The 26,629-nt window shown below is 44.4% G+C and overlaps 1 protein-coding gene across 1 annotated transcript in view; it reads left to right on the forward strand.

Moving 5' to 3' along the window:
• Positions 1-24,445, forward strand: part of iqca1 (IQ motif containing with AAA domain 1) — a 189,280-nt gene extending 164,835 nt beyond the window's left edge. Inside the window, exons 16-19 of the mRNA XM_067987925.1 lie at positions 11,997-12,083; positions 13,830-14,007; positions 16,331-16,569; positions 23,899-24,445. Of these exons, the coding sequence (XP_067844026.1) occupies positions 11,997-12,083; positions 13,830-14,007; positions 16,331-16,569; positions 23,899-24,036 (642 nt within the window). The 3' untranslated portion in view covers positions 24,037-24,445. The remainder of the gene's footprint in view (positions 1-11,996; positions 12,084-13,829; positions 14,008-16,330; positions 16,570-23,898) is intronic.
• The last annotated feature ends 2,184 nt before the right edge of the window (positions 24,446-26,629 follow it).

Raw genomic sequence — 26,629 nt, forward strand, 5'->3', positions numbered from 1 at the left:
CCCTCTGCCACCTCGAGCCAGGCCTTCTTGGTGGCAGAGGTGGGCCGCTTCCTCCCGCCCGCCGGGGGGAAGATCTCTGTCCTCCCCCTCCTCCTCACCCCATCTAATGATACCTGGGGTGAGGCATCATTAAACTGGGAGCAGCCTTCCCCCTGGGCTGCTCCATGATGTAATTTTTGCTGTTTGTGGCAGCATCTGTCAGTGGAGGACTGCCCCTTTAAATAGAGCGCCTCCAGCTGACAGATCTTACTGCGCATGCGCAGCCCGCCCAACGCGCAGATCAGCATCGGGGAACCCGGAGGAGCAGGGAAGTGGATCCAATTAGTGTGTTGCCTGCTACGATCGCGCGGGCAACCCACTAATTTCACCGGGCGCGTTTTCAACGCGCCCGCTGGCCTACCCGCCGAATACCCGCACCCCTGGTAAAATCGGGCCCGATGAGTCAGCCAGCGAGATGTCCTTCCTGCAAAGCTTACAGAGGAGCAGGGCATCTGGTACAGCAACTTCCGGAATTCCGTGTTTAACTGCGCATGTACAGTCGCCAGAAGTTGCTCGACCATTTGCACTGAAATAACAGTGAGCGCTGTTAGGCTCGCCGTTGTTTTCAGAGCAAAATCCGGCCCATTACTTTTTTTAACAAAATGTACCACCTCACATTTAATGACATTGAATTCCATTTTTTCTATTCCACCATCTTATCATTATCCCCTTGCAGCTTCCTTAGTTCTTCAAAATGATTTACTATGTCTCCTACTTCAGGATTATCTGAGAATTTGGATACCACTACCTCTAGCCCTATATCAGAATTGTTGATGAGCACATGAAACAGAAGCGATCCTAGAACTGAACCCTTTGGGACACAGCTATACAATTCCAACCATCTGAGAAGATGCCCTTAACTCCTACTGTGTTTCACCCCTTCAAACCAAATTTTAATCCAATTTGCTACTCTCCCCTTAATTCCATATCCCATAATTTACTCTGATAGCCTTCTGTGTGGTACCTTGTTAAATGCTTTCTGAAAGTCCATGTACACTGTATCCACTGAATTTCCCCCATCCGCCATATCTATTATAAAGTTCCATATGAAAGGCTTTTAATTTAAGCAAAAGCTATCATAATCCAGAAAGTAATAGAAGGATATACTGATAGGATTCGATAATGTAGGGAGGAAGGAGGCTCGTGTGGAGCATAAACACCGACATGGACCTGTTGGGCCGAATAGCCTGTTTCTGTGCAGTACATTCTATGTAATTCTATGCAATAATACAGGGTATTGGATAAGAAGCTGGTTAAGAACAAGAAATAGTGTGCCCATAAGAGGTGTAATGTCAGCCTGGGAGGAGCTATTGAGTGGAGTTTCTCACTGGGTCAGTGCTTGGACCCCTGCTGTTTCTCATTTACATTAATGGCCTGGATATAGAAAGTAAACATAAGCTTGTCAGATTTGCTGACAATACTAAAATAGGGGGAGCAGTATAGAGGAAACAGCAAAAGATTTGTAGAAGAATTTAGATTGGAAATGCAATTAGACAGACAATTAACAAATGAAATTTAATATTGATCAATGTAAAGTTTTGCAGTGACCAAAAAAAATGTGGCTTGTAAGGATTGTAAGGATACAATTAATGTAGCTTAAATGAGAGCAGAAGACCTAAGAGTGATGGTAGTCTCATTACTTTCGATATCTGGACAACATGGTGAAGCAACTAACAAATATAATGCAGTGATACACAACCAGAACAGTCATGTATAAGTCTGCAGGCACTTTGCTAGCACTTCATGATGCATTTGGTCATAGAACCAGAGACGTTTAAGAACAGAAGGAGGCCATTCAGTCCATCGTATCTGTGCCGTTCTCTTTGCTAGAACCATCCAAACTAATTGCACTGCCCCACACTCTCCTCAGAGCCCTGTATCTCCCTCTGTTTCAAATATTTATCTAATTTTCCCTTAAAACATGTAATGGCACCTGCATTAGCCACTCCCTGCGGAAAGGCACTCCAAGCCCCAACAATCCACGGTCAGACTCCACTTGCAATGCTGTGTTGAATTCTGATCACTATGCCACAAAAAACATAAATGGATTCAGGGAAAAGCTGCAGGACTGATCCCAAGAAGCAATTCATTCCTTCAGGGCGGAGTTCCTGCGGGACAGGACGTACGCCCACCCCCCGCACACTGCCCCCCCCCCCCCCAATGTCTGCTCCAGCCTTGAGTTGGGGCTCATTAAGTTTGCAGAGCAGACTCGCAGTGCAAAGATGAAAGCTCTGGCGGAGTTGCAGTGAGAACCAGAAGATCCAACGAGGGACCTTGAAGGGGCTGAAACAGCCCAAAGATAGAAAAAAAGACTTGCATTTATTTATAGCGCCCTTCACAATCTCAGGACATCCGAAAACGCTTTACAAATAATGAATTACTTTTTTTTAAAGTGCAGTCACTGTTGTAATGCAGGAAACCAGGACCTTTAACAGTAAGTCAGTGGGGACAGAACACAGAGCTCTGAGGACCTCTCCCTCCATGGGGCACCTCAGGGCTCAGAGCCACATTTCCCATGGAAGCCCTGGGAAATGGCAGTAAAATGGCCAGAAAGATGGAAAATCCACCAGGACCTGGACCCTTTTTGCAGCAGGTGGGGAAGGAGCGGGCAGCAGTGGTCTCAGCGAGGGAAGTAGGTGGAGAAATCCCAATCGGAGAGATGAAGCGACAGCAAGCCTCATCTCCCCATTTTCCACTGTGATCCCACCCAATTTCGGGCAGAATTGTGGAGGAAAATCCCCCCCACCTCAAGTATAAAAGGGCTGAGTAATAAGGAAAGCTCTACAGTCTATAAAGCAGGCAGTTAAAAAGGACTTCACTGAGGTATATAATGGGATACATAAAGCAGACCCAAATTCTTACTTTAAAGTAAGCCAGGAGATTAAGACCAGAGGTCAAAAATTACATTTAAAACAGATATAAGGAAGAGCTTGTTTACTCTGGAGTAATAAATAATTTTCCAGGCAGAGTACTGGAAACAAAAACAAAAGGCAGGTGTATCCTTGGCTTTTGTACACTGCCCCCTCCCCCCACCCCCCACTCCAGGTTACTCGCCAGCACAGAGATATCTCCTTCATGCCAGCCAACTTTCCAGCCCCATGTAGGTGGGCTCCCTGGACTTCACTGGAGAGTCAGGCCAGACTGGAAAAGAGACATGTTGTTGCAGGTTTCAGGGGCCTGCAGCAGTGGCAGAAAGCTATGCTCTAAGAACACTTGCACAAGCCCCTCCATGATTATGCCTCCAAGGCCCCATCCACCAACATTGAATGCTGGACACTGGGGCCTGACAGGAGGTCCCAGCATCCAGAGTTCACATAACAGAGGATGCGTTTCCCTCAATGGGTTGTCATTTGTATGTGCCTGCCCAGGTATAAGCAGGCGTGCTTTACGTCACCAGGCTCACCCTCTAGAAGTGGGGGAGTTGTGGATGCGTTGGAGTGCCCCCCAAGTACATTACTAGTCCTATTCGCCCCAGATCCGCCAGAAATTCCATGGGAAAAGGTTGGAAAGCCTAAGCCATAGAGAATGCTTTAATCCTCTTTTGAAATTCTCCCTCCTCATTCACTTTACCTCCTTAATAACATAGTTATTGGTTATCTGAGCTTTGAATCTGTTTATATACAAGCTTGGATACATATATTTGTAGGTTATGTGAAATCAATTGTATTTAAGAAACGGCCAGAAAAATGAAGAGTTCAAGGAAAATCTGTTTATAATTGGGAGCTCTGTTGTGATTCACACCTGACACAGGAATGTTAGATGCTAACACAAGCTGCACCAAATAGGGAATTGTTCCACTCTCCAATGCTAACATCCTGATCTCAATGAAATGACAACACAAAATTCACACAAAAAAAGTTCAAGGAAAAACTCGACCCGTGGCAGGAATACAGCTGATCTGTCCTGCCAAGAAGTAATGAAATCTCCATCATCGGTCTGTAATTTCTGAACTGAATTATGAGGTTTTAAAGTGGGAGTTTGATGCTTGGCTAGTGTGAAGGAAAGAATTCTTAATATCTGCCTTCCATCTAGAACAGTCTTTAACTTGTTCCTGGGCATGCATTTGAGAGCTGGTCTAGCACAGCAATGTGATTCTAAGACACGCACACCATCTCCAATTATAAACAGATTTTCCTGGAACTCTTCATTTTTCCAGTAGTTTCTTAAATACGATTGATTCCACATAATCTACAAATGTAGTGGCATTATGACATATCAGTTAAATTAATGCTTGTATATAAACAGATTCAAAGCTTGGATAACCAATAACATACTGACAATTTTTAAAAATTCATTCATGGGATGTGGGCATCGCTGGCAAGGCCAGCATTTATTGCCCATCCCTAATTGCCCTTGAGAAGGTGGCAGTGAGCCGCCTTCTTGAACTGCTGCAGTCTGTGTGGTGAAGGTTCTCCCACAGTGCTGTTAGGAAGGGAGTTCCAGGATTTTGACCCAGCGATGATGAAGGATACCAGAATTGTTACCGCCTCAGCATTTCACCTAGGTCAGTTATTTTTATATCATATATATAAAAACCTTCTACTAATCCCTGAGTTTTTTAGAATTTGGTGTAATCTTAACTCGAATCTTAGTGGACACAAGTTCACAAGCAATAAATGGCCCCTAAACTGCTCCCTAATTTGACATTGGTCTGTATTAATTTAGCAGTCTCACATTGGGAGGGCACTAGAATGACTGGTGGGAAATGGAAGATGTCCACACTGATGCAGGTGGTTCTCCACTGGGGCTGTTAGCCTACAAATTCTTCATTGATATTAGCAGATAGGTAACATGTTTACATGACATTCTTCTAATTTAACACAGGCATCAATCAATATATTTTAAACAGAGCAGTAGTCATTTCTATGCTGTTGTTAGCAGAGTAGAGGGAGCTTTACTCCTGTAGCTGTCTATGTTGTACCTGACATAGTAATACCTGATGTTGACACTGGTGCTCGAAATAAGAAAGCAGTTCATTTCCCAGTGCTAACATCGCTCACCTTGGTTAGCCCAAAATTCACCAACACTTTTTATTTCAAGTGCTACACCATCTGGGGGCAAAGTCTATGTGAAACAGCTACAGCATTAAGTAGGTATATGAATTTGAATCGTAGCTGAATGAGCATTTGGACTTTTGTGTTCCCTTCATCTCCTACCACTGCTGGAATACTAAACAACCCCTTCACAAGATATGGCAGGAGACCAGGCATGTTAGTCTATGTTGACATTCAGACCTGCGACTGTAGATATTAACAGTAAAACAACATTGCCCATATGTACCAAAGACTGGGAGAGAGGGTTACTCTGGACAGGCTGGGTTATGCTGTTCCTTGTCACTGATGTGTGATGTTTCCAGGTCAGTGAACTTTCAAATAACCTTTCCTGTGGTGTGTTCCTTACTGCAAGCAGTAGGATTCAACCCAAGTAATAAATCCCCAGCTGAGCTCGCTTATGTAAACTAGCTGTGTGACTTTGATCTAACAGTTTCAGAAGTTGACACTGATTGAGTGTCACTGCAGATTAGTAAATCATCACTGTGAAATGTATCTTTTCTAGTTTGGGTATAATATATTCTAAAATAATGAGGCAGAGATATAATAGAGGGTAGGGGTTACCAGGGTGGATGCATTACAGGTTGGAATTTAATTGAGGGATCTGATGGTTATATATGTAGAAAAATGGATATTAAGGGGTTTAGTTGTTTAATATATAGAATAATGGATATCAAGAGTTGAAGGTTTGAATTTAATTGAAGGGTTCAAGTCATTTTGTACAGAAAATATTATATTAGATATCTAGAAGTGAGCATCAAGCTATAATCTAATGTGGAGAAGGGGAGGACTCATATTACATTGTTAACTGTGAGACCAAAACACTATGTTGGATTCAAAATCACCTGTGGGAATTTTGTATTAGTTTTATGTACGGTTTTATTCAGATTTGGGTTAAAGTGCCAACAGCAACCTTCAGCATGACGAAAGTATGGCAAAAACAAAATAATAAATTACTAATTCAGGAAATGATACAAACAAATTTGTAGAAGTCAACTAAATCTCAAGGTTTTTAAAAATTGTTTTTAACTCTTCCTGGCTATTTTTACCCTTGTGAAGTTCTATCCATGTGTGGGTATTGCAAGCTAATGTGTGATACCACATTACATAGCTGGAAGAAGATTATGGAAAGTCCCCCCCCCCCCACTTTCTTTTTTGCAAAGGGATGTCATCATTCACTGTGAAACTATACCTCAGCAGGCACCTGTGGAACTATACTTCAGCAGGCACCTGTGAAACTATACCTCAGCAGGCACCTGTGGAACTATACTTCAGCAGGCACCTGTGGAACTATACCTCAGCAGGCACCTGTGGAACTATACCTCAGCAGGCACCTGTGGAACTATACTTCAGCAGGCACCTGTGAAACTATACCTCAGCAGGCACCTGTGGAACTATACTTCAGCAGGCACCTGTGGAACTATACCTCAGCAGGCACCTGTGGAACTATACTTCAGCAGGCACCTGTGGAACTATACCTCAGCAGGCACCTGTGGAACTATACCTCAGCAGGCACCTGTGAAACTATACCTCAGCAGGCACCTGTGGAACTATACTTCAGCAGGCACCTGTGAAACTATACCTCAGCAGGCACCTGTGAAACTATACCTCAGCAGGCACCTGTGGAACTATACCTCAGCAGGCACCTGTGGAACTATACTTCAGCAGGCACCTGTGGAACTATACCTCAGCAGGCACCTGTGGAACTATACCTCAGCAGGAACCTGTGGAACTATACCTCAGCAGGCACCTGTGGAACTATACTTCAGCAGGCACCTGTGAAACTATACCTCAGCAGGCACCTGTGAAACTATACCTCAGCAGGCACCTGTGGAACTATACCTCAGCAGGCACCTGTGGAACTATACCTCAGCAGGCACCTGTGGAACTATACTTCAGCAGGCACCTGTGAAACTATACCTCAGCAGGAACCTGTGGAACTATACCTCAGCAGGCACCTGTGGAACTATACCTCAGCAGGCACCTGTGGAACTATACCTCAGCAGGAACCTGTGGAACTATACCTCAGCAGGAACCTGTGGAACTATACCTCAGCAGGCACCTGTGGAACTATACCTCAGCAGGAACCTGTGGAACTATACCTCAGCAGGCACCTGTGGAACTATACCTCAGCAGGCACCTGTGGAACTATACCTCAGCAGGCACCTGTGGAACTATACCTCAGCAGGCACCTGTGAAACTATACCTCAGCAGGCACCTGTGGAACTATACCTCAGCAGGCACCTGTGAAACTATACCTCAGCAGGCACCTGTGGAACTATACCTCAGCAGGCACCTGTGGAACTATACCTCAGCAGGCACCTGTGGAACTATACCTCAGCAGGCACCTGTGGAACTATACCTCAGCAGGCACCTGTGAAACTATACCTCAGCAGGCACCTGTGGAACTATACCTCAGCAGGCACCTGTGGAACTATACCTCAGCAGGCACCTGTGGAACTATACCTCAGCAGGCACCTGTGGAACTATACCTCAGCAGGCACCTGTGGAACTATACCTCAGCTGTAGGCAAAGGCTTCAGCTTCAGAGCTTGTGTGAATTAGATGATGTGGCAAATTAAATGTGTCATTTGCCCATGTTTCTCCGTTTCTAATAGGCCATTTGTTTTTCTTGTACTTTGAAGGTACTTTGCCTCTCCCCATTACAGCTGCTTCCCACAGGATAATTCAGGCAATCTGCCCCTAGGCCTTAGTCATTGCCGCTCTTGAATTGGCCAAAAGGAGATGCAGGAGACTGGATCAGAACAACTCACCCTTCCCTGAGCTCCACATGCCAAGTTCTGTCTGATAGCCTAACAGAGATTGGAACCTTTCAATGGGGGACACAAAGATGCAAATTCACATTCTAGAACTCAATGTCAGAGAAAATTGACAACTTTAGTTTTAAAATGATAGATATTTACAGGGACATCTCATATGTGAGTCACAGTCTGTGCTCAGTTAGCTGATCCTAGCAGGGCAGTTGTGGGATGCAACGATTGTCCGCAGTACCCTTGGGCTAAGGATGAGAAAGGTTCGGGTTACCACATTCTGCTCAGTGCAAAACCAGACAGGGTGGAGCATTTAAAGATGGTGTGTATGTACAAAGGTCTGATTCTGCATTCGCACAACTGGTCAGATCTTCCATGTGTGAATGTGAAACTGGTTTTCATACGCCTTTCGAAACCAAAACTTCTTAACATCAGTTTTTGATTCTAAAAGTTACTAGGCAGTCATCCCAGGAATTGGACACATTGATCCAAAACTGAATGGGTGATCACACCAGCCAGGGTTCCCACTCCTGATTCATATCCAGTGAAAAATGGTGTGGTGTTGGGTAAGGACAAGACAGCCTCAGCTATTATAATCTTCCCACATCACTCACAGGTCAAATAACCTGCTGACTCTGTAGAATGGCCACTTTGACCAGGGACTAAAAGGCAGCAGGCACCTGTGGAACCATATCTCAACAGGCACCTGTGGAACCATACACCAGCAGGTACCTGTGGAACTATACCCCAGCAGGTACCTGTGGAACTATACCCCAGCAGGTACCTGTGGAATTATACTCCACAGGCACCTGTGGAACCATACACCAGCAGGTACCTGTGGAACTATACCCCAGCAGGCACCTGTGGAACTATACCCCAGCAAGCACCTGTGAAACTATACCTTATCAGGTACCTGTGGAACCATACCCCAGCAGGTACCTGTGGAACCATACCCCAGCAGGTACCTGTGGAACCATACCCCAGCAGGTACCTGTGGAACCATACCCCAGCAGGTACCTGTGGAACCATACCTCAGTAGGTACATGTGGAACCATACCCCAGCAGGTACCTGTGGAACCATACCTCAGTAGGTACCTGTGGAACCATACCCCAGCAGGTACCTGTGGAACCATACCCCAGCAGGTACCTGTGGAACCATACCTCAGTAGGTACATGTGGAACCATACCCCAGCAGGTACCTGTGGAACCATACCTCAGTAGGTACCTGTGGAACCATACCCCAGCAGGTACCTGTGGAACTATACCCCAGCAGGACCCTGTGGAACCATACCCCAGCAGGACCCTGTGGAACGATACCTCAGTAGGTACCTGTGGAACCATACCTCAGTAGGACCCTGTGGAACCATACCTCAGTAGGTACCTGTGGAACCATACCTCAGTAGGTACCTGTGGAACCATACCCCTGCATATGCCCGTGGAACCATGCTCCAGTAGGCACCTGCAGAACTATACCCCAGCATGAGTCACACATTTAAGGATGAAAGAAAATTGGAGTGTGGGAGATTTCCTTTGTGCACAAAGTATTCTTTTTAAATGCATTTACAATTTTCCTGCACACAGCACACAGAGGAAATCTCCTTTGGAGTGTGACCGAATCCAAAATTCTGTATCAGCATCCAGCAGCTTACAGCACACCCTGCTGGTGTTGATCGGTAATGTAAAAAGGATATTAAACAAAGGATGTTTCACGTGTCTGATGGTTTATCTCATGTTTGTAGCTGATGACATCCATCAGTGAAATTGACCTGTCATTTCTGTTAATGTGAGGGAGAATAGACAAATTGAAAAAGATATTTTAAATGGCAGCAAAATAGTTGGATTATTGAAAAAAAATTGGCCCTGAAAATTCACCCCTGAATTCCGCCATTGACCCTGTCAAAGTTCGCAGGGTCGGGGGGTTACATGATTTGCATCGCTTCAGTGGCTAGGCATATATTTGCGATATATGAGCCAGCCACCCAAGAGGGCGGAAAGTCCAGCAGATGAGTCCTGGCCCGGGTGGGAGAGGGGTTGCTGAGTTCCTCCCACCCTGAGGAAAAGTTTAAGAGCCCCATGGCTCCCCCTTACAAAGAAGCCACCTTAAAATCATAAAAAATAAATTAATCTGTGGGATTTAGGCCACAACTCTGCCCTAATTGTCCAGGTGGGGCCCACAACAACCAGTTGGTCAGCTGGTACACCTGGTCTCACCTAGCGTACCAGTGCCAACCAAGATGGCTCACCACCATCTTCTCAAGGGCAATCAGGAATGGGCAATAAATGCTGGCCTTGCCAACGACGCCCACATCCCATGAACGAATAATATAAAAAAAATGTGCCAGATCCCTAAGAAAGCTCCACTGCACAAGGTCATTTTGGAAACCTTGGCACTAAGTCAGGATCTGGTGTAACTAGGTCTCAGACTAGTTACCAGCATTTCTGATGGACTCGTACCAAAGTTACAGACGGATTCCACTGGAACGGCCGCAGATTTTTGGCCCCAGTGTTGTTTTCTTAATTAAATTTCCTCTCCCTTTAAGATTCTTAAAACCATACACTGCTGCTCAAGCAGGTGACTTATTCTCATCTCTTCTCTAACTGTGGCAGTCATCTGACTGATCAAACATGAGTGTCAGCAGTCTGGGGTCCCTCTCCTTGTGGGCAATATCTGACCACTATAATATGTGTCAGCAGCCTGGGGTTCCACTTGCCCCCTGTGTGCAATATCTGACCACTATAATATGTGTCAGCAGTCTGGGGTCCCTCTCACTGTGGGCAATATCTGACCACTATAATATGTGTCAGCAGTCTGGGGTTCCTCTCACTGTGGGTAATATCTGACCACTATAATATGTGTCAGCAGTCTGGGGTTCCTCTCACTGTGGGCAATATCTGACCACTATAATATGTGTCAGCAGTCTGGGGTCCCTCTCACTGTGGGCAATATCTGACCACTATAATATGTGTCAGCAGTCTGGGGTTCCTCTCACTGTGGGCAATATCTGACCACTATAATATGTGTCAGCAGTCTGGGGTTCCTCTCACTGTGGGTAATATCTGACCACTATAATATGTGTCAGCAGTCTGGGGTCCCTCTCACTGTGGGCAATATCTGACCACTATAATATGTGTCAGCAGTCTGGGGTCCCTCTCACTGTGGGCAATATCTGACCACTATAATATGTGTCAGCAGTCTGGGGTTCCTCTCACTGTGGGCAATATCTGACCACTATAATATGTGTCAGCAGTCTGGGGTCCCTCTCCTTGTGGGCAATATCTGACCACTATAATATGTGTCAGCAGCCTGGGGTTCCACTTGCCCCCTGTGTGCAATATCTGACCACTATAATATGTGTCAGCAGTCTGGGGTCCCTCTCACTGTGGGCAATATCTGACCACTATAATATGTGTCAGCAGTCTGGGGTTCCTCTCACTGTGGGTAATATCTGACCACTATAATATGTGTCAGCAGTCTGGGGTTCCTCTCACTGTGGGCAATATCTGACCACTATAATATGTGTCAGCAGTCTGGGGTCCCTCTCACTGTGGGCAATATCTGACCACTATAATATGTGTCAGCAGTCTGGGGTTCCTCTCACTGTGGGCAATATCTGACCACTATAATATGTGTCAGCAGTCTGGGGTTCCTCTCACTGTGGGTAATATCTGACCACTATAATATGTGTCAGCAGTCTGGGGTCCCTCTCACTGTGGGCAATATCTGACCACTATAATATGTGTCAGCAGTCTGGGGTCCCTCTCACTGTGGGCAATATCTGACCACTATAATATGTGTCAGCAGTCTGGGGTTCCTCTCACTGTGGGCAATATCTGACCACTATAATATGTGTCAGCAGTCTGGGGTCCCTCTCCTTGTGGGCAATATCTGACCACTATAATATGTGTCAGCAGCTTGGGGTTCCTCTCGTTCCCTTGTCATCTGATAAAGAGCAACATTTGTGCTTTGTGGATTATGTTGTGGATTATAGGTATCCCGCTGTTTAGTTTTTCAGGTTAAATAAGATGCCTTCGAAGTGAGTTGCTGGGTGCACTCTCCCCTTATGCCCACTGTTTTGGATCCTATGTGCACTTGTCTGTATTAGTTCTAACCCTGCTTGTGTTGTGCTTTTACTCAGGTTGCCTGCCTGTTGCAGCCTTCAGTTGTGTGGATTGACAATGCAGAGAAAACCTTCTACAAGAAGGTTCCAAAGTTGGAGAAGCGGGTATGTGCAAAGTCTTTTTGTTAAGCGATATTGAGGCTGTTAGCTGGCCGTGGGTAATAAAATGGTTAAATTAGCAGGTTATGATGTTTATAAGACCCAAAAAGGACTTTTAACAACATTGTAATAATAAAAGAGCTGGCATAGTCTGTCCCTCTCAGTACAACTTCTTACACAATAGGCAAAGCCTTCCTCTACTAATTACAATTCCTCCCTATGTGAACACCAAGCAGGCCACCTCAAAACTGGACTCGCCAACTGCTTCAGACCCAAATCACAAAACAACAACTCTGTCTCGTGGAGTACACGGCGCCTTTTGTAAATCTCTACAGAATAAAACATTGCTTTGTCTCAATCTTTAAAAAGAATAATTTAAAGAAAAAAGTAAATGTACAACATACTCACCTATTTTATTGGGGAAAGAAAACATACTCATTAGAATTTCCTTTGATGTTTTTGTAAAACACCAATATTATTACCCACAAGGAGACCCTTGAGTTTGATCATCTCTCCCTGCTAGACCACTCTGGTGCTGTTACCAACAGTGACTATCGCGATGCATCTCCAAGTGATTCTCTAGGACCGATAAGGGGTTCCGACTTCAAACTGGTTTGAGAGCTGAATGACCCCAGGAAATCACTCCACAGCCCCAACTAAAGTTTCCCAGAGTTCACTGTGGAGCAGCTTTCAGATCAGTCTGATGCTGCAGTCCTCATTATTTCTAATGGAGCTGCTCTCGGACACATAGATGCTGCCCATCAGTTGCACGACCAGAATAGTCGATCCGGGGGGAGATCTGGCTCCAGGATCTCTCTGTAACTAGTTAAACTAACATCTTTACACAAACGTCAGTAAAGGTTATTTTTTTCTGTAACATATGGGGGTATTTTGAACAAAAAGGCCTCCCTTTCGATTTACCACTTCAGGGGGATGGTGGGGATTAGGCAGGTACCACTCCTTCCACATGCTTGCTATCCACACCCCCAGAAGATTGCTACTTAATCCTGTCTTCACCTTCATGCATACTAGTTCCGCTGTAAGAGTGATCCAGCTTATGCGCCTCAGAACTTCCTCTGATTCCCCCTCACCAACATTGTTTCCAGGCCTCCCAAGCACAGTGCACCAATTGCTAGTGCGACTTGCCAGCATTGTTCTAATCAGCTGGCACCATAATTTCTGATAGCGTCATTGTCGGGACCATAGAGCGGATGGAAATCCTCCCTGCTTCACTTTGGCAGAGGATCGTGCTACTCAGAATTTCAGGGCCCACGTTATGAAGGTCAATAGAAAATGACTAGCTTTCTTTCTTTTAAGACTTGTTCAGTACCGATTTCTTGCTATTTTATGAATATAATATATGAACTAATCGGATGCAGCGTAACACCCTTTGCATTTGTGACCCTTTCTGTAAACGATGGACTTACTGGATGCAAGACTATTTATATGTATAGATCGATAGCACAGTATCTATCCAGTTTGCCCCATTGCTGCACTATAACATTCTAAAATAGCTCTATGCGAGACAAACAACCCATAAAATCATATTTTATTTCCATCTACAGAACAAAACACTTCGTAAAATATCAAACCATACTTGTCAGCCCTTTTGAAACAAGCTGGTTTAATGAAGGCTTGCATGGTTCACGTTTTATCATTCTTTAAAAAGATTGAGAGAAATTCAGTTGATCAGAGTTGACCTGCTTTTCTGTGCCTTTGGCATCAAATTTCCCTTTATCTCATTTTGTGCAGCTGGAACCGAAACGTTTAAAGAAATCTTTCCCCAATATACTCAAATCCATTAAAGCAAGAGACCGTGTTCTCATTGTGGGCACGACAAAACGACCCTTCGATGCAGAATTGAAGTCTTTCTGTCGAAGTTTCCAGAAAATTGTGCTCATTCCTAGACCAGACTATACTTCTCGATTTGGTGAGTAGGGAGCAACAAATGAACCCTCCTAGAGAGGAGATGTTCCAGGGTCTATGTCCAGCTGCACTGGATCGCCTGGGGGCAGCGAATAGCAGAAAACCCGGCGGGTCAAAAGCCATGTCTGTGAAGAAACCTGACGATTTTTCCTCCATTTAAATGAATGGAAAGAAATTCAGGCGGGCCCCTTTACAGGTGTGTGCCCTGACCCGCCCGATTCTCCAATATTCACTGTGTCTGGGTGATCCGGTGGGCTTGCACACAGGCCCGGGTAAACCTCTGCTTGTATCTGAAACACCAATGAGGCTATTGCTGTGCAAGGTATCTCTACAAGCTCATGTTTACAGTGGGAGAAGGAACTGCTAAATCAAAACTATGGAAATCTTAGTTATCAAACAAGTCAGTGTGAGGGATTACTGTTAGGAATGCTGGCTGAATGCTGGAAGGAGCCCAACAATGTGAAGGAGTTGGACTAATATTAGTAGAGGTTGAGTTATTGACAGGGTACTGGCCGGGAGCAGTTACTGAGCTTAACACTGAAGCAGCTGGAATAGCATCAGCAGAGAAACAGTCAGTAACTCGGAGCAGCACTGATGAAGGGTCTACACCCAAAACATTAACCTGTCTTTTGCTCTTTACAGGTGATGCTGCATTTCTAGCATTTTCTATTTTTATTTCAGTAACTCAGAGTGCTGGCTGGGATAAGCTGGTTCCCAATAGTGTTGACATTGCACTGGGCTTGTGAATTCTCCTTTGTACTGAGGTTCAGTAACTCCTCTGAGCAAGTACTCTTGTCATTAACACTCACTTCTATATCAGTGCTCTTGGGGTGAGGGGGAGGGAGGGCAGCAAGAGAAAGAGACGGTGCATGAGAGTAGACTAGTGCCTCAAGTTGTCTAAAGTCCTCAGATTCTCCCCTTTCAGTTACTCAGCACCACCTATAAACATCATCACCATACAAGATATTTTTGTTTTGCATAGACCGGACAGACGTTTGGGCCTTGAGTTTCCTCTGCATGTAATCTGGATGCAATCAAATTATGCGTCATAAAAGATTGTGATTGCAGGTTCTTATACATATTGTGCCTGATGTGCATGAAGGATGGTTAAATGAGTTGAAACTTTAAATTTTAAGGCTCAATGAATAAATATTCTGGTGTGGGTTCAGGTTCCCCGATTGTTTCTACTGGTTTCAGCTGATTTATAAATGGCCTCCTGACTAAAATCAGGAGTTCACCATGTGAAAAGCTGAGAGGGGGAGTGGAATTGGTGGTGAATTCTCCCGTTCCATGCTAACTTTACATCTCTAGATCCATTCAGGGAAAGTGCACTTCCTGACACCAATTTTTAAACTAAATAGGTTCATGCTTTGAAAAATCAAGTGTGTGTGTGTACTTTGCCACACTTACTAAATCCCATCATTGTTTGATGAGTTAATTATCACAACTTCCACCCTCCCCTGCTCTCAAAATTTCAGCCTGCTTTTATTTGAACTGGAATATCACAGCACTATCTGCTGAGTGCAGATTTTGTTTTTAAATAGAGCTTGCATCCTGAAAAAAAAATCTCTCCAACTCAGACACCAGCATACTTCACCATTGAGGTAATCATTCTTGACCTCATTGGCCTGAATCTTTAAGCATTAAGGCCTGGAGTTTCCTCTGTGGGCGCAACACAGAAGCAGCACTCGAAGCTGCGCCCAAAGCTTCCGATGTCGAAAAACGCCAAAGTATCCTCCCAATCTCATTAGAATACGCCCAAACTCAAAATGGGCATAAATTGGCATAAATCAGCTGAAACCAGCAGAAACAATCGGGGAACCTAGGAACAACTGAACCCACACTAGTATATTTCTTCATTGAGTCTTAAAATTTAAAGTTTCAACTCATTTAACCATCCTTCACGCACATCAGGCACAATACGTTTAAGAACCTGCAATCGCAATCTTTTGAGACCCATAATTTGATTGCGTCCAGATTACATGCAGAGGAAACTCAAGGCCCAAATGTCTGTCCGGTGTATACAAAACAAAAATATCTTGTACGGTGATGATGTTTATCGCATATTGCTACATTCCAGAAATTACTAATGGCAATATCAGCAGGTGGACACTGAAACATGTTTGTACTACCCTCCTTTATCTGCTATTTTAACAAAGACAAGTTGACACATTTGCTAAAGTGGCAGACAATGGAATATGATGCAAACAGACTAAACATTCATCTACCGATATTACCAACAGTAAATTCCAAGCTATCACTAATGCATTCCAATGTAACTTACTGCGATAGCAAACTAATTGGAACTCTCATGTTTCATGCGACAGTGTTATGGCAGAGCATAATCCAGCAAAATGGTGGGATCCTGACCAGTTCATTAGACCTGAGTTCCCTAGCTAAGGTCACCGACGGCTATACCCAGGGACACCTTAGCCAAGCCGCAAAGGACGTTCTAACTGAGCGACGCATAAAGCAGCTGCACACAAAACCTTTAACTGCAGTAGAGTTTATTACTCCTCTGGCCAAGCAAGATCCTATATACAAAGAGGAGGAGGAATCATTCAAGGTAAGGATCAACTTTATAAAGAATCACAGTTGATATTCAATTGGTGACTTAAGCAACATAGAGAGTGTGCTTGTGGTTTCAGAGAGATGCACGTTCCATAAAAATTGTTAACCAGGGGCAAACATTGGTTGGTGTTCTAGGATTCAGGGTGATTTTCCACATGCCAAGTTCCTCATCTCTGTCCCACCATAAAGGGAGAGATTTTGAGCAGGGGCCTGGTATATTCCCACACAGAGGAAGCAAAGGAAAAAGGTGGCCTGCTCAAGTTTACTGGCAGTCTTACCTTTAGTGTCCACGATTTTTCAGAGGAAAAGGTGAATCAAAGTTCCAGTAGTATTTTTTTAGGTTTAAATACAAAGTGCATTTCCAGGACTATTTCACTTATTGGGCACATGCTGTCAATGGTGCAAATGGTCCAAAATCAGCAAGGCATGTGATGATTAGGCATGTTTAAGCAAGAATGATACTGTGGGCAGTCCACCGACACCACCACAGTTCTCCCCTCTTTTCAAGGCCTTGAGTTATGCTGGCAGAACAGTTCCACCAGCCACCCACTGGTCCCACGCCAAATTGACCATTTTTCATGTGTAAGCCTTGAAGTCAGTGTTGGCAGGCGAATTGATCTTGGGAGCTACAAGGGGGCGGGCATCACAGTCCAGCTCGAATCTTACCTTGACTTCAGATCAGATAACCAAGCACAGACCATGAATCAGACTTGTGATTTAATGGTCTGTACAGCTCTGTATTGTACTACGTTAAGATAAAAAGCTAGAATTAGAAATGTTGGCCTAGTCAGCATCTGAAAAGAGGAAAGATAGGTTAAACAGGTAGACATCCTTGGTCAGTTAACCCATTTTGTTTCTATTTTCAGTTGCTATCATGCCTGCTGTGTATTTCCCATATTTTCTGTTTATAATCACACTTGGCCGTTTATCTTCAGAAACCATCAGGGGAGCTACTTATTGGGCTTAATTTTATAGCCGTTGTTTTCAAAAGTACAGTAAAAGAGTTCAGTTTAGTTTGTGATGAAGTTAGCACTTCACAACAGTGATGATGTTGTGTGATTAGAGACTGTTTGGAATATTTACCAGCGATAACTGAACTTCAGTGTCTTCATTGGTGCATTGAAAATTTTGATAGTTCACAATTCATCTTCCTGTTCTCATGTGTTGGAGTATTTGCTAATTTTTCACCAGTTCAACAAACTGCATATAAACTTTACCATGGTGTTAGCCTAGTCATGCCATTTGCAAAATGATTATCTACTAATCTACTTGGAGTAGAAGAAACTGAAAGATGCCTTGGTGGCATGTTGGGTAGAACATCTTTCAGTGTTTTATATTACTGAGAACTTGGTTCTTAGAGATTGTCATAAACTGCTTTCACATGGGACCTTATGGCCAACTGAAAGAGGAGACTTTCATTCCATCAAGTGCCTTTCACATTCTCAAAGTGTTCTAAAGCGTTCCATAGCCAATAATGTAGTCACTGTTATAGTGCAGATAAACATGGCAGCCAATTTGCGCAGAGCAAGGTCCCATAAAACAATAAGATAAATAACCTGTTTTAGTGGTATTGATTGAAGGATAAATGTTAGCCAGGACACCGGAAGAACTCCCCTGCTCTTTGAATAGTGTCACGGGATCTTTTACATCTACCTTGAGCAGGTAGACAGGGCCTTGGTTTCATGACTCATCCGAAAGATGGCACCATCTTGCACGATTGCAATAACAACAGAAATCTAGTGATTTTCTGAGCAGCGGAAACCACAGTGGGAATGATACCAAATGGCAGCTGTAGATGGCACCCATGATCTCCTGACTCAGAGTCAAGAGTGTTACCACTGAGCCACCCCTGGCACCATGAATGTGTGGACAGCAGCACATCAGCTGAAAACAAGATCAGGCTGGACTTTGATTGAATGCCCCACCAATACTTACTGCCTGAGCTCATGAGCAAAGAATTGCCGCTTGAACAAAATGGAGTAGAAATTTGTCTCGGGCAGTAGGGTGGTATCACATGAGCCACCCGTTATATGCTCCGCCCGATGTTCAGTTGAACTGAAAACAGGTGAGGCATCTAATAGACGGCCCATGCGATACCGTCCATTTTGTCCTACCGGCCAAGACTAACTTCTACCCCAATGACTGATGCCCACGGGACCACACGTCATCAAGGAGTCCGCTTCTTCATGAGAGGGGATTATAGAGAAAATTAGCAACAAAAGGAGAAAAGATGTACATCAGCAAAAGACATGTTTAAGAACATAAGAACATAAGAACATAAGAAATTGGAGCAGGAGTAGGCCAATCGGCCCCTCGAGCCTGCTCCACCATTCAATAAGATCATGGCTGATCTGATCCCAACCACAAATCTAAAGAACACAAGAAGTCGGAGCAGGACCCGGCCACATAGCCCCTGGGCCCTCTCCGCCACCCACAGGGCATTGACCGATCCGAACTCAGCTTCATGTCCAATTTCCTGCCCGCTCCCCATAACCCCTAATTCCCTTTACTTCTAGGAAACTGTCTATTTCTGTTTTAAATTTATCTAATGATGTAGCTTCCACAGCTTCCTGGGGCAGCAAATTCCACAGACCTACCACCCTCTGAGTGAAGAGGTTTCTCCTCATCTCAGTTTTGAAAGAGCAGCCCCTTATTCTAAGATTATGCCCCCTAGTTCTAGTTTCACCCATCTTTGGGAACATCCTTACTGCATCCACCCGATCAAGACCCTTCACAATCTTATATGTTTCAATAAGATCGCCTCTCATTCTTCTGAACTCCAATGAGTAGAGTCCCAATCTACTCAACCTCTCCTCATATGTCCGCCCCCTCATCCCCGGGATTAACCGAGTGAACCTTCTTTGTACTGCCTCGAGAGCAAGTATGTCTTTTCTTAAGTATGGAGACCAAAACTGTATGCAGTATTCCAGGTGCGGTCTCACCAATACCTTATATAACTGCAGCAATACCTCCTTGTTTTTATATTCTATCCCCCTAGCAATAAAAGCCAACATTCCGTTGGCTTTCTTGATCACCTGCTGCACCTGCATACCAACTTTTTGATTTTCTTGCACTAGGACCCCCAGATCCCTTTGTACTGCAGTACTTTCCAGTCTCTCGCCATTAAGATAATAACTTGCTCTCTGATTTTTCCTGCCAAAGTGCATAACCTCACATTTTCCAATATTATATTGCATCTGCCAAATCTCCGCCCACTCACCCAGCCTGTCTATATCCCCTTGCAGGTTTTTTATGTCCTCCTCACTCTCTACTTTACCTCCCATCTTTGTATCATCTGCAAATTTTGATATGTTGCACTCGGTCCCCTCCTCCAAATCGTTAATATAGATTGTAAAGAGTTGGGGACCCAGCACCGACCCCTGTGGAACACCACTGGTTACTGGTTGCCAGTCCGAAAATGAACCATTTATCCCAACTCTCTGCTTCCTGTTCGATAACCAATCCTCCACCCATGCCAGAATATTACCCCCAATCCCGTGATTTTTTATCTTAAGTAATAATCTTTTATGTGGCACCTTGTCGAATGCCTTCTGGAAGTCTAAATACACTATGTCCACTGGTTCCCCTTTATCCACCCTATACGTTATATCCTCGAAGAACTCAAGCAAATTTGTCAGACATGACTTCCCCTTCATAAAGCCATGCTGACTTTGTCCTATTAAATTATGCTTATCTAAATGTTCCGTTACTGTCTCCTTAATAATAGACTCCAAAATTTTACCCACCACAGATGTTAAGCTAACTGGCCTATAATTTCCAGCCTTCTGCCTACTACCCTTTTTAAATAACGGTGTTACATTAGCAGTTTTCCAATCTGCCGGGACCTCTCCTGAGTCCAGGGAATTTTGGAAAACTATCACCAAAGCATCCACAATCCCTACTGCCACTTCCCTCAAGACCCTAGGATGGAAGCCATCAGGTCCAGGGGATTTATCCGCCTTGAGTCCCATTATTTTACTGAGTACCATCTCCTGAGTGATTTTAATCGTATTTAGCTCCTCCCCCCCGAGAGCCCCCTGTTTGTCCAGTGTTGGGATATTCTTAGTGTCCTCTACTGTAAAGACTGAAACAAAATATTTGTTCAGCATTTTTGCCATCTCCATGTTTCCCACCATTAATTTCCCGGTCTCATCCTCTAAGGGACCTATGTTTGCCTTAGCCACCCTTTTTCTTTTTATATAACTATAGAAACTCTTGCTATCTGTTTTTATATTTTTTGCTAATTTCTTTTCATAATCTAACTTCCCTTTCTTAATCAATCCTTTAGTTACTTTTTGCTGTCTTTTGAAGAATTCCCAATCTTCTATCCTCCCACTAAGTTTGGCTACCTTATATGTCCTTGTTTTTAGTCGGATACTATCCTTGATTTCTTTACTTAGCCACGGGTGGCTGTCATTTCTTTTACACCCTTTTTTCCTCAGTGGAATATATTTATTTTGAAAGTTGTAAAATAACTCCCTAAATGAACACCACTGCTCATGTACCGTCTTACCCTTTAATCTATTTTCCCAGTCCACTTTAATCAATTCCGCTCTCATACCATCATAGTCTCCTTTATTCAAGCTCAGTACGCTTGTTTGAGAATCAACCTTCTCACCCTCTAATTGGATATGGAATTCAACCATGTTGTGGTCGCTCGTTCCAAGGGGATCCTTAACTAGGACATTATTAATTAATCCTGACTCATTACACAGGACCAGGTCCAAGGTTGCCTGCCCCCTTGTAGGATCAGTTACATACTGCTCAAGAAATTCATCCCTGATGCACTCAATGAACTCGTCCTCAAGGCTGCTCTGCCCAATTTGATTTGTCCAGTTAATATGATAATTAAAATCCCCCATAATTATGGCTGTTCCCTTATTACATGCCCCGACTATCTCCTGATTAATACTTCTTCCAGCAGAGTTGCAACTATTAGGAGGCCTATATACTACGCCCACTAATGTTTTTTTTCCCTTATTATTCCTTATCTCCACCCAAACTGTTTCATTATCTTGATGCTTTGTCCCAATATCATTTCTCTGTATTACAGTGATTCCTTCCTTTATTAACATAGCCACCCCACCTCCCCTTCCTTCCTGCCTGTCCTTCCTGATTGTTAAATACCCTGGCATATTTAATTCCCAGTCGTTGTCACCCTGCAGCCATGTTTCTGTAATGGCCACAAGATCATACCCATACGTAGTTATTTGTGCCGTTAACTCGTCCATTTTATTACGAATGCTACGTGCATTCAGATAAAGAACTTTCAAATCTGTTTTGTGACGCTTAGTTCCTGCTTTTTCCTTTTTTAACACTTTACCTATTACTCCATACCTTCTGTCCCTTCCTGTTACGCTTTCCTCTCTCTCCCTGCTCAGGTTCCCAACCCCCTGCCACTTTAGTTTAAACCCTCCCCAACAGCACTAGCAAACACTCCTCCTAGGACAGCGGTCCCGGCCCTGCCCAGGTGCAGACCGTCCGGTTTGTACTGGTCCCACCTCCCCCAGAACCGTTTCCAGTGTCCCAGGAATTTGAATCCCTCCCCCTTGCACCATTCCTCTAGCCACGTATTCATTTGAAATATCCTCCTATTTCTACTCTGACTAGCACGTGGCACTGGCAGCAATCCTGAGATTATTACCTTTGAGGTCCTATTTTTTAATTTACCTCCTAACTCCCTATATTCTGCTTTTAGGACCTCATCCCCTTTTTTACCTATATCGTTGGTGCCTATGTGCACCACGACAGCTGGCTGTTCGCCCTCCCCCTCCAAAATGTTCTGTAGCCGCTCCGAGACATCCTTGATCCTTGCACCAGGGAGGCAACACACCATCCTGGAGTCTCGGTTGCGGCCGCAGAAACGCCTGTCTATTCCCCTTACAATTGAGTCCCCTATCACTATAGCTCTGCCACTCTTTTTCCTCCCAGCCTGTGCAGCAGAGCTACCCGTGGTGCCAGGAAGTTGGTTGCTGCTGCCTTCCCCTGATAAGTCATCCCCCCCAACAGCATCCAAAGTGGCATATCTGTTTGAGAGGGGGATGGCCACAGGGGACCCCTGCACTACCTGCCTGCATCTCTTACTCTTCCTGGTGGTCACCCATTCACTTCCTGCCTGTATACCCTTTACCTGCGGTGTGACCAACTCGCTAAACGTGCTATCCACGAGTTTCTCTGCATCGCGGATGCTCCACAGTGAGTCCACCCGCAGCTCCAGCTCCGAGATACGATCGGTCAGTAGCTGCAGGTGGACACACTTCCCGCACACATGGTCGGCAGGGACACTGGTAGTGTCCATGACTTCCCACATCTTGCAGGAGGAGCATATCACGGGTGCGAGGTCTGCTGCCATGACTTGCCTTAGCTTAGTTACCCCTTTTAAATTACGTTGAAATTAGAAAATGTTAACTATACTAGGGACCTAGGTTCACTAAAAAAAAACACTATCTGCTATAAAACCTGCAGATCTTCCCTTTCTTATTACTTTACTTACAGTAAAATGGTAGAAATACTCACCTGAACCTACTCACCAATCAGCTGCCTCCCCTGTGCCGCGTCACTTTCTGACTGGTGACGTCACCCTGAACTCTGCCGCTGGTCTCAGAGTCTCGCTCTCAGAGTAAGCTCTGGTCTCGCTCTCTCCGCGCTGTTTATATCCCCGCTCTGGTCTCGCTCTCTCCCGCCGCTCACCGACTGGACTCTCGCTCTCTCCGCGCTGTTTATATCTCCGCTCTGGTCTCGCTCTTTACCGCCGCTCACCGACTGGACTCTCGCTCTCTCCGCGCTGTTTTTATCCCCGCTCTGGTCTCGCTCTCTCCCGCCGCTCACCGACTGGACTCTCGCTCTCTCCGCGCTGTTTATATCTCCGCTCTGGTCTCGCTCTTTACCGCCGCTCACCGACTGGACTCTCGCTCTCTCCGCGCTGTTTTTATCCCCGCTCTGGTCTCGCTCTCTCCGCACTGTTTTTATCCCCGCTCTGGTCTCGCTCTCTCCGCACTGTTTTTATCCCCGCTCTGGTCTCGCTCTCTCCGCGCTGTTTATATCTCCGCTCTGGTCTCGCTCTCTCCCGCCGCTCACCGACTGGACTCTCGCTCTCTCCGCGCTGTTTATATCCCCGCAGTTTAAGTGATCCTGTAGCTTCAACTGTAGATGCTGGCAGTCGTCAGGTTCTCGTATCCATTTCAGCCATTTCCCCTTATAAAAAACAGGTCATTGAACAAATCAGTATTGTTCCATCAGCTTGATTTTTGAACACTGAAACCAACATTATGGGTCAATATTCATAGCAGCGCATCAGGTGTAAACTCTCGTCTTTTTACTGCAGGATTGGTATGCCAAAACACCACTGGGCAAGAAGAAAGCGAAAGCCTCAAAGGAAGCAGAAAATGAAGAAGGGAAAGACAAAGGCACAAAAGGAAAGAAAGGAAAGAAAGGAAAGAAAAAAGGAAGAAAGAAAAAATAACAATAATATTCTGGAGTTCCTGGGGCCAGCTGTATATTTATATTGAATTCACTGTCAGTTGCAAGCATCCTATAGTAAAGTTTGAGAAATGTGTAATTGTCTATTATAATTAAGTTGATTGAAAAAAAAATGCAGCAATTGCTAATGCAAGAAGTAGTTTCTTTTCAATCAACTTAATTAGATTATTCACCTCACACGGCTGTGTGATGTCACTTCCTGCAGCCACCGTCTTGCATGGTTGCAATAACAACAGAAATCTCGTGATTTTCTGAGCGTCAGAAACCACAGTGGGTATGATACTAAATGGCAGCTGTAGTAGTGAATGACTCAATCAATCTTTTAAGATGCCAAATTGATGAAGTGTACATTTTGTTAATAAAAATAAATTAAAAGTTTGTTACAACAAAAACATGCCTCACAAAATCTTTACAGACGATGCACGTTCTAGGCATTTTCAAAAAGAATATAGTACCTCGTGGTTGATATTTATATTGTCATTTGTCTAAGTAAACACCTAAGAGCAACCTCCACTGAAATTAATATTCTCTCACTAACATCATAGATCCTTCATCCGATTGTTAGTATGTTTTTTCAGACTGTTTATGGATACAGAGGAAGGTGTTAATAATTGTGATAATGCCGGTGTGGTTAGGTTGCTTGGTGGCCAAGTGTTTGAGATCTGGCACTTTCACCATTACAGCTTGGTTCTATTTCCAATTAAGCAATCAATTAATTAATTTCTTCTTTTTGAGATATAGATGTCTCTGATTTAGGGTTGCCAACTCTGGTTGGATGCATTCCTGGATGTTTGATCATGTGACGTTTGTCCGCAGTTTGCACTGAGCAGCCTGTACGTTACTGAGAAGCCCATCCTGCTCACTGAGCAAGTGTGGGCAGCTCTATTGGACATCATTCCTGCTCCAGGATTCTGGGACTGTTGACATGGTTCACAAACATTTCAGAACACGCGCAGACTAACGCAAAGGGAATGCTCAGGAGGCTTCAGCCTGACCCCCTGACAGCGAATTAGCTTGAGCTGTGGAGGAGAGAAATTTCAAACTGATAGAGCGAGAAGGTTCAAGCTGTAGCTTTTCATAATTACGACTTCTTGCCGCTCAGATGTACAGCACAGTCAATAAGTACCAACAGGTGGTGTGGGACCTGCTCACTCCTGCATCTGACTGTGGAAATCCACCTTTCACAAGGAGGGAAACGAGCCAATCAAAGTTGTCAAGCAGCTCGAATCCAATCATAATCCACTAACGAAAATGTTATTGTCTTCGAGGAAGGGGTAGGGACAGTTTGGTTTTTCTGTCTTGTTGAATGATTTTTTAAAAAACGTTTTCAGCCAGTTGCTGGAAGATAAGCCACAATTTAATCTACATAATGCAATAGAACACAACAATCATTGTGTCCGCCTATTACACCACCAGTTGTCCTGTAACACGGGGTGCTTAACAGCGGAAAAACAATATAGATTAGAGATCAGTCATAATTTCACCGTGATGCACGATGGTGTGAACCTACGTCCTTATTTTCCCCCAGATTACTCTCAGCGGTGCCTGGGAGATTCATCTTCCATCCTGGGAAACTCCCAGACAATTCCGGAGGGTTGGCAATTCTACTCTGATTAGGAACAAGACTGAAGATAAGGATATGTATACACAGAGGTCAAATTCTGTATGGAGCATGATGCTTCCTGAGTTCCTGGGACAAGGGAAATCTCATGGTAAACTATACATTTCAGCTGTGGCTCAGTGATAGCACCCTCATCTCTGAGTCAGACAGTCATGGGTTCAAATCCCACTCCAGAGACCTGAGTACAAAATTTAAGCTGATACTTCAGTGCAGTACTGAGGGAGTTGGGGGTGTTGTCTTTCGGATGAAACATTAAACTGAGCCCCCGTCTGCCCTCTCAGGTGGACGTAAAAGATGGTACTGCTTTGAAAAAGAGCAAGGGAGTTCTCCGTGGTGTCCTGGCCAATATTTATCCCTCAAAAAATAACAGATTATCTGGCCATTATTTCATTGCTGTTTGTGGGACCTTGCTATGAGCAAATTGGCTGCCGCATTTCCTACATTACAACAGTGACTATACTTCAAAAGTACTTCATTGGCTGTAAAGCACTTTGGGAAGTTCTAAGGTCATGAAAGGTGCTATATTACTTTAAAGCAGCTGGTCAAGAATGAATACTGTAGGATATAGGCTTGGATAACATCTACTAATTTTCTTCCCTTCCCTCTCCTGAAGACATTAATTCTTTTTTGGGGTACAGTATCATGAGCAGTAGGTGCACTCTAGTGCCTCATTCAAGCACCCATTATTCATGTGAGGATCAGCTGGCTATTCCACTGTATGGAGACATCACAGCTGAACCTGATCCTGATCCTGACCTTGATCTTGACCCTGTCCCAACTTGTCATCTAAACATGTGCACTTCCAGCATGATTTATGGGCTAACCACTGAGTCATTGCATGCACAGTTATGCTGGCTGGAATTGTATGGATGGGGCAACTATTTTGCAAATTCCTGAACTGAAGGGCATCCCTTTAAATCTCTGCACTAACTCCCCCCCCCCACCCCCTGATGAT

This window comes from Heptranchias perlo, chromosome 7, assembly GCF_035084215.1.
Source record: "Heptranchias perlo isolate sHepPer1 chromosome 7, sHepPer1.hap1, whole genome shotgun sequence".
Lineage (NCBI taxonomy): Eukaryota > Metazoa > Chordata > Chondrichthyes > Hexanchiformes > Hexanchidae > Heptranchias > Heptranchias perlo.